This window comes from Rhinolophus ferrumequinum (genome assembly GCF_004115265.2).
Source record: "Rhinolophus ferrumequinum isolate MPI-CBG mRhiFer1 chromosome 15 unlocalized genomic scaffold, mRhiFer1_v1.p scaffold_54_arrow_ctg1_1, whole genome shotgun sequence".
In the NCBI taxonomy this organism is placed as follows: Eukaryota; Metazoa; Chordata; class Mammalia; order Chiroptera; family Rhinolophidae; genus Rhinolophus; species Rhinolophus ferrumequinum.
The window spans coordinates 3332683-3344860 of NW_022680357.1; the positions used below are offsets into that span (position 1 = coordinate 3332683).

Here is a 12178-nt window from a genome sequence, read left to right on the forward strand (position 1 = left end):
GAGACAATCATTTTAAATTGGTCCTTAAACTCTAATCCACGTTGGTTACTTGGTGACCCCCACGGCCTCGCAAGCCTCCCACTGCCAGGACGACCATCTTGGTCGGGGCCTCAGGGCACTGGGCCGAGACCAAGCCCCCTCCGCCCTGACCACCCGAGGCTGAGGGTTGCTTTCCATAGCCCTTTCTCACACCCCCACTCGGACTTCCAGAGGCTGACTCACAAGCCTGGACGAGGCAAGGGGATTGGGCATGAAACTTTTATGAAGGTAATTCCCGGGGGTTGAATGAATTCATTAGTTAAGTTCATTGATAAATTCCCTCATGTATTTAACAAAAATTTACTGACCGCTCAGTGACGGTAAAAGGTTTGTCAACACCAGTCCCTGACCAGGAAACAGTCTAGAGGGGACAGTGTGATTCAGAGGGGGACGCGGGGGCCTGAGGGGGTCAGGCAGGGAGGGGTCAGCATGAACAAAGGCCAGTGCAGGGCTAGGCTCGGGGTCTGTGGCAGAGCAGCCTGCGTGGGGTGTGATTTGAGGCAGGTCCAGGAGGGCCTCGTGAGCCTGCTCAGAGCACGACCTGGTCTGGAGCCGGTGGCGGGAGCCTCAAGAGCGGCTCCGGCTCCCATCTCAGAAGGACCAGCTGGCAGGTTCCTGCGAGCCCCGACTCGGCCTCTCCAGGCAGACAGACGGCCCTCCGGCTCTCAGGAGCCCCACCCCTTTGTCCACTACACTGTGCCCTGTGGCTACATGCTCCTTGCTGCCCAATCTCTTCCCTTCTCCCTCCTGCAGCCCAGGCTCCGCAGATATTCCAGAACTTACATATCTGAGTCGGGGAGTGCCCTTCAAAGAGCTCCACTTTGCACAACAGAGTTCAAACTATGTTTGGAACTCTTCTTTCGAAAGCCTGTTCTCAGATAAGGAAAATACTTTCATTGGTTTAGGCAGAAGCTGAGCTGCTGCCTACACAGTGGGCTCTTGGAAAATTTGGATCCATTGCCAATAGATAAAAACTAGTGTCACGTACACATTTAGATGTGTGGCCTCTCCTGAAAACAAAGAACATGCTGCCCGAGCCTCTTTGCCACAGGCCCCAGATGTGTTTGGTCACCACAGACCCTGCCAGCCCCGGGGTACAATGGCCCCTTTACTCAGAACCACCCTGCTGAACCCCTGCACATAACCGAGCAGGTCCCAGGTTTCCTCTCCCCTGATGCAAATCTGCCATTCCTCCCTGCACCCCCACTAGATTTCTCTCTCAATGGTCTCTGGCTGTTTCTGGAACAGTCTTCCCAAGAGCATGTCCAGGTTCTGAGCGGACCCCCAAGAGGAGCTCAGACATGAATGAGACAACAGCAATGCCCCCTGTGTTCTTGTCTAATCTTCTCAGGAGTTCCTTTGAAGACTGTTCATTGGAAATGGAACCTGGGTTGGGTCCCTGGCAGGGAGAGGGTGCTGGAGAATCAGGAGGCGCAAGGGGCGCTCCCCCAGGCCTCCCTGAGGCCCGAAGTGCAGAGCACCTGGCCTCCTGCCCGCTGTGGGAACGCACCTGCGTGCCTGGATGAAGCGCTTCACCAGCGTCATCTTGCTCTGCAGCTGAGCCAGCTTGGTCTCCTGGTCCAGCGGGCTGTTGGCTTTGGCCTTGGACAGGCACTTGTAGGCCTCAGTCAGCGCCCCATGCGCCTTCTCATAGTTCTGGTATTCGTCGATCTCCACCTGTGCGGATGAGACCGTCAGCACCCTCCAGCCCATGACCCGCCCCAGGGACCCCAGAACCACGAGGAGGGGGTGTACCTGGGCACAGGCATCGTAAAAGCCGGCCAGCAGGTCCAGGGCCCGCCCCTTGGTGTAGAAGCTGATGATGTTTTTCATGGTCTCTGGCTCCTTCCGCCAGTCCAGGGACTGCAGGTAGTTGGCTGCCATGATGTAGATTTCCTTTTGCCTCGAGACGCCCGCGAAGAACACGATTTTCTCCGTGTCCCCAGACTTGAGCAGCGCTCTCATGGCCTAGACAGAGAAGGAGCCAGGGCCCGGCTAGATGCTCGCGGAGCGTGTCCTGTCACCACCCCGCCGCTGCAGCAGACACAGCCTGCTGGGTCTGTGACAGGAGCGAGCTCAGGACTCGCGATCCCTGCAGGTACCCTTCAGAGCGCGGGCTGCGAAAGCTCACCCGTCTGGGTTAAACTCAGGACAAACAGAAAGCCATGCTGTGGGCACATGTTCCCACCAGGCGGCCGCGCTGGCCCACTCACCTTGAGCTTGTTCCCGGCCTGTGTGTATTTCTTAGTCGCCAGGTGGTACTTGCCCTGGCGCATACAGCAGTTGGCGATCTGTTCCAGCAGCTCACGCCGCGACTCTTCCGACAGGTCCGTGCAGTCCTTAGCTACGGTCATCTTCTCGGCCATCTCCTCCGTGATGGTCATGTTCTGCTCCAGGCAGAGCTGCAGGGCTTCCTGGTACTGAGAAGGCACCACAGACACCGAGACGGGCCGTTACCCTCCTGCCCACCCGCCACCTCCTCCCAGGAAGCCGGGCCCAGGCTCAGGGGTCGCGTGTGACTGTCTCTCACGCCATTCACATTCTGGAATGTGACGAAGGAAATGTGGAGCTCAAAAGAACCTTGTACTTGTTGTGGGAAGAAAAGGAAAACAGAAATTGTATTCTATAATTCTTTTCCAATTTTAAAATTGAGGGGTTTTTAGTTTTCTTTAAAAATGTACAGTTTTCATTTATGTCTTGGGGGAAAAAAAGAATTATGTCTGGGAGATAATTCCATCTCAGTATAGAAGGACCTGCACCTTTTTGACAGCTGTGTAGTATTCCACTGCACCAAGAACCACCACTTAAATTTAACTCATCCTGCCAACAAACATGGAGGTGGTTGTCTTTTGCTGGTACATCCCTTTTGCTTATTCCACTCTCACATGTATAAATGTGTGGTTTGGATGAATTCTGAAGATAAGGAGATATAATTTTACTTGTGACAGGTACTGCCTGCTGTGTTCTCACCGCAGTCGGACTATATCCGTTTCCCAGGACGATCCAGTGGGTTTTCTAACCTTTTCACCTTTACTGGCCTAATTCATGACAAATGGAATCTCCTTGAGTTTTGATCTGTATTTCTCTCCTTAATGAGTGAGACTCAGTACCTGACATTCAGGAACCATCCATGTTTCCCTTTTAAAATAAACCGTCCATGTTATTTGTTCTTTCGAGTCTTCAGTAACTTTCTTATTGGTTTATAGGAGCTCTAAACATATTAAGGAAATCAGCTTTTTGGGATATAGGCAGAATATTTTCCCCCCCATTTTATTATTTATCTTTGTTTATGGTGTTTTTTTCCTATGTGCTATTTTTGAATTTGTATTTGGTTGAATTGATCAGTCTTTCTATGACTTTGAGGTTTAAATCATACTAAGAAAATGCCTTCCCTCCTTTAGGACTGCACAAGACATCCCATGGCGTCTGGTGGAACTACTGCTGTTTTACTGATACACTTGAATCTTCAACCCATCAGGAAATTTACTTTTGGACGTAAAAGGGGATGCGTCTCCTTGGTTTTCCGCAGTGGATATCTGGCTGTATCAATGGCAACAACTTATCTTTTCTCCACTGTTGTGAATGCTCCTACATCACATGTTAAGTATGCATACATATATGGCTCTACTCCTGGATTTTCTAGTATTTTCCACTAATCTGTAGGCCTGATCAAACACTAGACCCCAAATTATTCTGGCTTTGATATACTTTATGATCTGGGAGGTTTAGTAACTTGTTAGTCTTCTTTTCCAGATTTTTCTTGACTATTCTGGCTTACCTAGTTTTCACTGCAAAACTACAGAATCCATTTATCTAGCTAAAGAAAGCCCTGTGGTGTTTTCCATGGGGTCAGATGACGTCTGAGACTGCCATAGGGAGGATCAGATGTACATCTGTTGGGTCTTTCTAACCAAGAACATGGTGGGTGCCTTTTCATTTGTTCAAGAATTCTTGTATCAGGGCCGGCCCAGTGGCTCAAGCGGTTGAGCTCCGTGCTCCTAACTCCGAAGGCTGCCGGTTCGATTCCCAAATGGGCCAGTGGGCTCTCAACCACAAGGTTGCCAGTTCAACTCCTCGAGTCCTGCAAGGGGTGGTGGGTTCTGCCCCCTGCAACTAAGATTGAACACGGCACCTTGAGCTGAGCTGCCCCTGAGCTCCTGGATGGCTCAGTTGGTTGGAGCGCATCCTCTCAACCACAAGGTTGCTGGTTCGACTCCCGCAAGGGATGGTGGGCTGTGCCCCCTGCAACTAGCAACAGCAACTGGACCTGGAGCTGAACTGCGCCCTCCACAACTAAGACTGAAATGACAACAACTTGACTTGGAAAAAAGTCCTGGAAGTACACACTGTTCCCCTTCACCAATAAAATCTTTAAAAAAAAAAAAAGGTGGAACCCAAGGGTCCATCTATGGATGAACTGAGAGGCAAAATGTGGTCTTCTATACATACAACAAAATATTATTCAGTCTTAAATAGGAAGGACATTCTGCAATATGCCACAACATGGAGGAACCCTGAGGACATGCTCTGTGAAATAAGCCAGTCGCAAAAGGACAAAAACTGTATGATTCCACTTACATGACGTCCCTAGAGCAGCCAAATTCGTAGAGACAGAAAGTAGAACGGAGGGTGCCGGGGCTGGGGGAGGGGGTGGGGGCGTTGTTTAATGGGGACAGAGGTTTAGCTTTGCCAAATGAAAAGAGTTCTGGAGATTTGTCGCATGAAAATGGGAATGTTCTTAACGTTACCGAACTGTACACTTAGAACACAGCTAAGAGGGTACATTTTAAATTTCATGTTACGCGTACTTTACCGAACACATAAAAAAGATGAGTGGAACTCCCTAGTTATAATTTGAAGACACCAGTGAAATGGCCAGTGAATGAGTCCACACCTGGGGTCGGCGGGGCAAGGTAAGCTGGTTCTCAGCCCCCTCATTCCAGGCAGGCTGGAGCCACGGCTTCCTCATGAAAACGTAATCACGACAGATGGTGAAGCCATGTCCACTGTTTGTGGAAATGGTGATCCTAGGGCTTCAGTGCCCAAGTGTGTGCCTTGTGGGGGCCCCGCAGACCTCTTACCTTCTTGGCGGCCAGCAGCAGCTCCACTGCCTTCTCGTACTGGCTGTGCTCAAGGAAGAAGTCCGAGCAGCGGGCCAGGAGGGCAGGGTCCGACTTCTCGTCCAGGTCCTCCGCGATGAGCTGCAGGGCCACAAACTGCTGGGTGGCGAAGGCCAGTTCCAAGGCCTTGGAGAAGTGGCCGGCCTGTGGACAGCAGGGGAATTCTGAGCAGCTGCCCAAGCCCCAGGTCCCGAGAGTGCGCAAGGGGTCCCCTCATACACAGGCAAGTCCCCCTGGTCCTGGGGAGCCGTGCTGTGGTCCCTCAGGTCCAGGGCAGGGCCGGCCCCTCACCTTGTGGTACAGCATGACCGCCCTGTCCATCTGCTCGCCCTTCTCCTCGTAATAGCGTGCCGTCTCAATCATGTCCTCGGGGGAGCTCAGCAGGGCCAAGTTCATGAGCTGGTCATCCAGGCCATTCTCCTGCAGGGAGAGGTGGGGCGGCGCTCAGGGGTTCCTGCCCAGGTCTGTGGGGTCCTACCTACCTCGTTGGACACGGTCATGGTTTCCAACGAGCGTCATAATGTCTTACTGGGTTTGTGTACCAGAATTCTCAGAGGTCTCCTTTTGTTCGTTTCATACAGAATGTTACAGGAACTGTCTGACATGAGGGCTTTCCACATTTTGGATTTTTCCAGAAGTGAGGCCCTGGGCTGGAACATTCTTATGGACGTAGAACGACCTGCTATTTACTCAGCAAGTGCTCAGAAGCCCTGGATACCAGGGGACCTCGCAGTGACAACTCTGTGCTTTACAATCACCGTTAGAGAGGACAGCATGGTAGGAGGAGGGGCAGAGATGCATGTGGCAGGCAGAGTGAGGCCTGAGTGGGGGATGTGATGCTCGATTCTCTGTTTTCTGTTTGCAACTCTTGTAACAGAATGTGGGACATGGCCAAGAAAAGCTCTGTCTTCCACCTGCCTGGGTTTGACCGTCGAGGTCATGGGCCGCCATCCGCTGCCCCGGGGATGCACGCAGCCACCTACCTTACACAGACGGATGGCGTTGTTGAAAGCCTGAGCCCGCGTGTAGAAGTGCACGGCCTGCCTCACCTCCTCCTGGCCCTCGTACTGCCGGGCCAGGTGGTAGGACGCAGCCCAGTTTCCAGTCTCATTGGCTATTTTCGCAGCCTAGAAAGACACCAGGGAGACCGTAGGGGCTCTGGCTCTGGCTTCCGGCCTCCCCCCCCCACCCCCACAGGCCTGACTCCCAGAACACTCCTACCTTCTGGATGTTGCCCTGGAAGCAGTGAATGCGGACCAGGGAGAAGTGGTCCTGCGCCAGCTCATAGTAGTACAGCGCGGCATCCATCTCTGCCTGGCTCTCCAGGTACTGGGCCCACCACCTCCACAGCGCCCTGCAAGGGGCCCGCAAGCTCTCCCTCAGGTCCCCAAGCCCCTGGGTCCCAAATGACACCCTCAGAGGACACTTCCCGTGACCAGCAGTCTGGAGCTGTGGAAGCTGGATGGACAAGAGTGAAGTCCCCTGGATCTGAAGGAACCTCGTCTAGAGGAAAAGCCACCCTGCCCGGCGTCCTGGGGACCTGCTGTAAGGGACTGAGAAGGTGCTTTACACTCTCACATGTGAAGCTCCAGAAGGTCCCCCGAGCAGCCCTCAAGCCCCCATCCTCCACCTGCCACGGCCCCTCGCCCAGTGGGGGACACGCACTTGTCTTTCATCTTATTGATGTAGACCTCCAGGGACTGCAGGTCCTCTGACAGCATCCTGGGCACCTCAAAGCGGTGGGTGTCTGACTTCTCGTAGCTGCGAGAGAAGAGAAAGAGCAGCTGGTTCCCAGTGTCTCAGCTCTGCTGTTGACCGAGTGCAAACAGGCTGGAGTCTCACTCCACCACCATAGCTCTGCGGCCTGTGGACCCACTACTTGTGGGCCTGCCCCGGGCACCACTACCAGCACCACCATGGGTGACACCACGCCAGATCGGGGCTGCGGCAACACTAGGCCTCGGAGAAGACTTTCCTTAATATGCCAGAACTTGGAGCCAGGCCAGGTGGAGCGGTGGCCCCGTCTCTGAGGTTCTCCTAAAGCAACAACTCAAGCTCCCCTTGAAAGCCTCCCACTAAGGAGGTCACCCCCTGCCCTGAGATGGCACGTCCGTCTAGAATCTTCCTCTGAGAACCTCTACAGCCACCTCACTGGGGCAGAGATAAAAACCAGCAGCAATGACGGCCCATCCCAGAGTGAGTCCAGAGAGGCCCGTCGCTCACTAGCTGAGGGCCAGGCTGCAGTCAGAGCTGGCTTCCAGATGCTTGGCGTAGTTGTAGTAGGTCGTGCGCAGGTGGACACGGTTCTGGAGTTCGGCGACTTCTATGGCTTTCTGCCACTGACTGGAGGCCTGGTAGAGCTTGTTGAGAAGGTCATAGCGCTTGCATTTCTTGTACAGCTGCTCGGCCTCCTCCTGAAGAGAAGAACGTGCATGTCAGCCCAGTTACTGCTCTGGCTGCCACACAGCCCACCATGGATGCCTTATGTGCCATCAGCCAGCCCATGACAGACTGGCGTAACACACTGAGGACAGAAGGACACTTCAGGAGGCGTGCTGAGATGTACGAGATGAATGCCACATGCCAATGTGGCATCCCCGTCCCCAGGAAGGGCTGACCTCAGCCAGGCCTGTCTCTAGTGGGGATGTCCCTGCGTGCCACGAGGGAGGAGACCCCGCCCGATGCAATGCCCTCAGAGTGGTCTGCATGCACCCCTACAGAGCAGGGGTGAGGCCTGACCACTCAGGTATGCTCAGCTCTCCTATGTGGCAGACACGTGGGTGCCCCCCAGCCCTTGTCTGAGCCCCCACGCAGCCTTGGGCCATTTGAGCTGCGCTGGCCACAGCCCACTGTCCGGCCACTCAGCCTCTGCCTCCTGAGTTCTATCAGCCTCTCTGTTCCTCCTGGGGTACGATGGGCCATGAGCTCTGTGAACGTGCAGTGGGCAGGGTGGAGACCTGGCAGAAGGGAGAGAGAGGCCTTGGGGGCTCCACCCCTTTTTGGCTTAAGCTAGTTTAGGAGGGTTTGTGTTCCCTGCAACTGAATGGTCCAGATAAGCACACAGCACGGCCTCCCCTCTGAGGTCACTCCAGAGCCCAGCTGGCCAAAAAGTGAGGGGCGCCCTCTCAGCGGGAGGCCCGCTGCCTGACTCACCAGCATGCCCAGCTGTATGGCCAGCACAGCCACCCGGGCCTCCAGCTCTGGCTCCTGCTCAGCTTCCCGCAGGGCTCGGGCTCCACGTGCGTGGCCCATGTTGCCCAGGCACACCTTGGCGACGTCCAGCCGCTGGGTCTTCACACACACACGTGCCATGTTCTCCCAGACAGCCTCGCTGCGGCAGAGGACATGGCAGCTCCATTAGCTTCCAGTCCCCCAACCTCGGGCCTCACCGTGACCAATGCCAGACAACGCAGGGGACACAGAAGGACACCCACAGTCACCAAGAAAGGGGATGCTGGAGAGACGAACGGGTTCCACCAGAGCAACACGGCAAACCAGGGACCACATCCCCCCCTAGAAGAAAACATGTCTCCTGGGTCCGTGGCTGGTGCACCGCCTCTCACAGTTCCCGTTCCCCAGGGTCTTGGTAGCCCCACTCTTTACACCAGGCTCCCTCCCACAGCCCCAGGCTTCCTGTGTTTCCCCTGCAGACGATGGTGGACGGGGTCCTGTTAAAAGAGAAGAGTCTTCTGTGTGCTGACAAATGCCCACGTCTCTTTCTTGCCTCAGTAGGTCCATCTGCTCAGCAAACACTAGCTTCTCTTCACCACACACACCACACCCACAGGGGATCAAGGACAGCCCCCCGTCCCAGAGCTGAGGGTCCGGGGGCTGCAGAGCCCGCCGAGGAGTGGGACAGAAGAGCTGCACGTGCAGTGCCCAGGACTCCTGCTCCTTGCCCGCCCCTGAGTTCGTGTTATCAGGGCACATGGCTGGGCGCACCCTGGCAAAAAAAGGTTCGGGGGGCCCAGGTTCTTCCTACTCCTTGTATGGTTTCTACTGTTCTCTCTCTGACACTGACCTGGGGCTCCTGGCCCACCCCCGGGCAGGTCCCAGGCTCAGTGTGAGCCTAGAAACAATCTCAGACAAGCCACGGCCACCCTGCAGGGATGATGACGCTCCACAAAACTCAAGTGTCCTTGCAGGGGCTGCCCGAGCGCATGCTCTCTGGCTCCTCATCTTGGTGGTCCCAGGCCCACGGGGCCCGGCGCTGCCCACCCTGAGCTCAGACCCAGGCCTTTTCCAAACAAGCATCTCGGTGTGAGCTCACTGCCACAAGGAGCTGAGTATACCTGGGTAGCCCTCGGGCCCTGGTCTGTAGGGGTGAGTGCAGGCTGTTCCAATCAACCAGATACCTTTCTATCATAAAACCTGCAGCCCACGCATATGCTCACGTTTATACGCATGGACCCACACACACATGTACGTGCACCCTACACTTGGGCACAGGTACTCACCGCCACACGCTCATGCACACACACACACAAGACCCTCAGGCCCCTCCCCTTGCATCCCTGGCTGCTCCTCCCCACCTGGCCTCAGGTGAGCAGCATGAGGGACGTAGGGCCCTCCGCTCACAGGCCTCTGAGAGGTTGCAGCCAAGGTTCTGGTGAGGAAGGGGGTACTCCAGGCACGTGCAGTGTCCGACTTGTGGCCTCAGTGCTGCAGGCATTTTCCTAATGGCCTTGCCTGAGCCTTCAGAATTCCGATCATTAACAGGGTTTGAGAAAGCAGAGGCCTTAGAACCCCGCCAGGTCCGGGGGCTGCAGCTTGGTCTCCTGCCTGGGGCCAGCAGCTGCAGGACGGTCCGCAGAGCCAGGCCCCTTATCCATCCAGCAGCTTCAGGCAGGAAATCACCTTCTCTGCACCAAACTCCCCTCCTTATAATAAGCAGAAAATCAGAGCTTGTCTTTCCCTCATCCTCACTTGCTGGTTGGAACGCACATGGAAGTACCAGGGGTGTGAAGCCAGTTGTCTAGAAGCACACGTCTGTATGCTGCCCAGACACCACCACTGTTAAGGCAGGGGCTCCCTGGAGCCATGAGGGTCTGGGGGACCGAGTCAGACCCGGTGAATGAGGCTCCCCCAAATATGGCTGGTTCTAGTGAGAGCAGAGTCCAGGGTCAAACCTGAAATCTCAAAGCAGATACCCTGTTCTCACCCCCCGTTTCTAGTCCATTCTGTACAACTTTTTTCTTTCCACTTACAGAACTGATGCAAAGTCATCACTGCTTCTCAGAGACTTCTCACTCCCCTTTAAACATGCCTTGGCGCTTCCGAGGTGGGGCCCCAGAACAGGCGTGGGCAGCGCAGGGAGGTGGGCGCTGGTCGGGGCTTGGCGTCGCCTGGGCCTTCCCAGGCCCGCAGTGCAAGGTTCTGCTTAGACATGAGGCCTTTTAGTCTCTCTTTCCAAACGTTCTCACACGATTGGAACCTTCTTTAAAATACTCTATGCCAAGGACATAAGAGACCAGTGTGCGGGTGAGGACGAGTGCTGGGGGAGGCCTCTTCTGTCTCCCCTTCCTCTCTCTTGTTTTGAAAGCAGATGGCCGATATCTGCATCCAATTAAAGTGGAAAAGAACCGCACAAGCAGAGGAACCTGGGAACTCCGTCCCAGAACTCTTCCCAGTGGACGGCTGCGTGCCTGGCCAGCATCAAGCACTCTTGGGGGCAGAGGACGGAGGGCCTCTGGGGTTTCACTGTGCCTCCTTGGGATAAAAGCACGGGGCATACTGTGTGCACATATTCGACAAAGCGTTCCATCCATCAGATCCCTGAAACACCCGGTTATTTCCACCCCACCGCCCTCCGTCCCGGGAATGAAGCCTCCATCAGAAAAATAGCCTGCGCTGGACGCACACCCTCAGATGTCCCTGCTGGGCTGAGGCTGCCTGAGGGGACTGGAGCGGGGGCGGGCGCCTCCCCATGCAGCTGAACGCAGCACTGCCCAAAGTGCAGACCCAAAGGGCTGGCTGTGTCCTCTGCTGGCCACTGCCTCCGGCCACCAGCAGCACAGCACCAACACCATGCACAGCTCCTGTCCTCTCCACGGGCAGCTCCAGCTCCAGGGTGCACTTCTGGGGTTTGTGCATCCGACATAAATTCCGAGAAGTAAACACCACCTAGTTTCCATCCAAGTCTTGAGAGTTTCCTGTTGTCGGAGCCAGTCTGTGGACAGCATTCACATCTGCACTTCATCAACTCAGAGAGGCGCCTACGCGAGCCGCAGACGGGTGGCTGGGGGGCCGGCCAGAACAGCCCCAGGGGCCCCCCTTCTCGGGCCTGCTCCATGGAGACCCCCAGGCAGAGCGTGGGTGACTGGAAGATGAACGGCCTCGTGTTCTACTAAGCAGCACACATGGTTGCCAAACCTCCTGCCCTTCTCTGCTCTAAGATGAATACTCGTTTGTCGGTGTGCTGGAACAGGGCAGGCACACGCTGGCGCTGCAGCTAGACCCCACGACAGGACACAATGCTGGAGGACAGGAGGGGCCCTCGAGGTGGCCCAGGGAGCAGAGCCCATGGCCTGGCTTCCATTCCCCTAAGGGACGCCCTAGTCACAGGATGGATGAATGGACGTAGGGAGGGGTTCTCCGAAGACAGCATCACTCCTAACTCAGGACTGCTGCCCCACCCCGCAGCTCCCCACTCTGCCATGAGCCAGAATCTAGGGAAACGGCTGAGGGTGGAGGACCTGATGAACTGACAGGAGCCCCCCCGAGGACTTCCTGGGGGTCCTGGCCCCCCTTGCCACCCAGTCTGGGACGACAGCTGGATGTTTCTGGCCCAGCAGCTGCTCCTGGGACAAGCAAAGCAGGTGCTCCTGTATCTGAAACCGTGTGCTGCTTTTTATCAGAAATTAACCATTTAAAGACTACCTAGGAATAAATGATTTACATAAATAAGGAGGAGACGTGGGAAAACTTCCTTTTCGAGGCCTCCATCTACTGCACGGTGTGCTCAGGAACTCTGAGTGTTTGAACTGCTGGCCCCCGTCTTCCTCAGAGAAGGGGGTTGC

At 55.5% G+C, this 12178-nt stretch overlaps 1 protein-coding gene across 2 annotated transcripts in view; it reads right to left on the reverse strand.

Moving 5' to 3' along the window:
* The window catches only part of IFT140 (intraflagellar transport 140), an 88133-nt gene that overhangs the window by 8515 nt on the left and 67440 nt on the right, over nucleotides 1-12178 (reverse strand). For both annotated transcript variants that reach the window (XM_033101081.1, XM_033101082.1), the window contains exons 19-28: nucleotides 8313-8490; nucleotides 7383-7573; nucleotides 6825-6920; nucleotides 6381-6513; nucleotides 6143-6286; nucleotides 5451-5579; nucleotides 5121-5303; nucleotides 2253-2459; nucleotides 1795-2007; nucleotides 1550-1716 (exon numbers count right to left, since the gene is read on the reverse strand). In XM_033101081.1, the coding sequence (XP_032956972.1) occupies nucleotides 1550-1716; nucleotides 1795-2007; nucleotides 2253-2459; nucleotides 5121-5303; nucleotides 5451-5579; nucleotides 6143-6286; nucleotides 6381-6513; nucleotides 6825-6920; nucleotides 7383-7573; nucleotides 8313-8490 (1641 nt within the window). The remainder of the gene's footprint in view (nucleotides 1-1549; nucleotides 1717-1794; nucleotides 2008-2252; nucleotides 2460-5120; nucleotides 5304-5450; nucleotides 5580-6142; nucleotides 6287-6380; nucleotides 6514-6824; nucleotides 6921-7382; nucleotides 7574-8312; nucleotides 8491-12178) is intronic.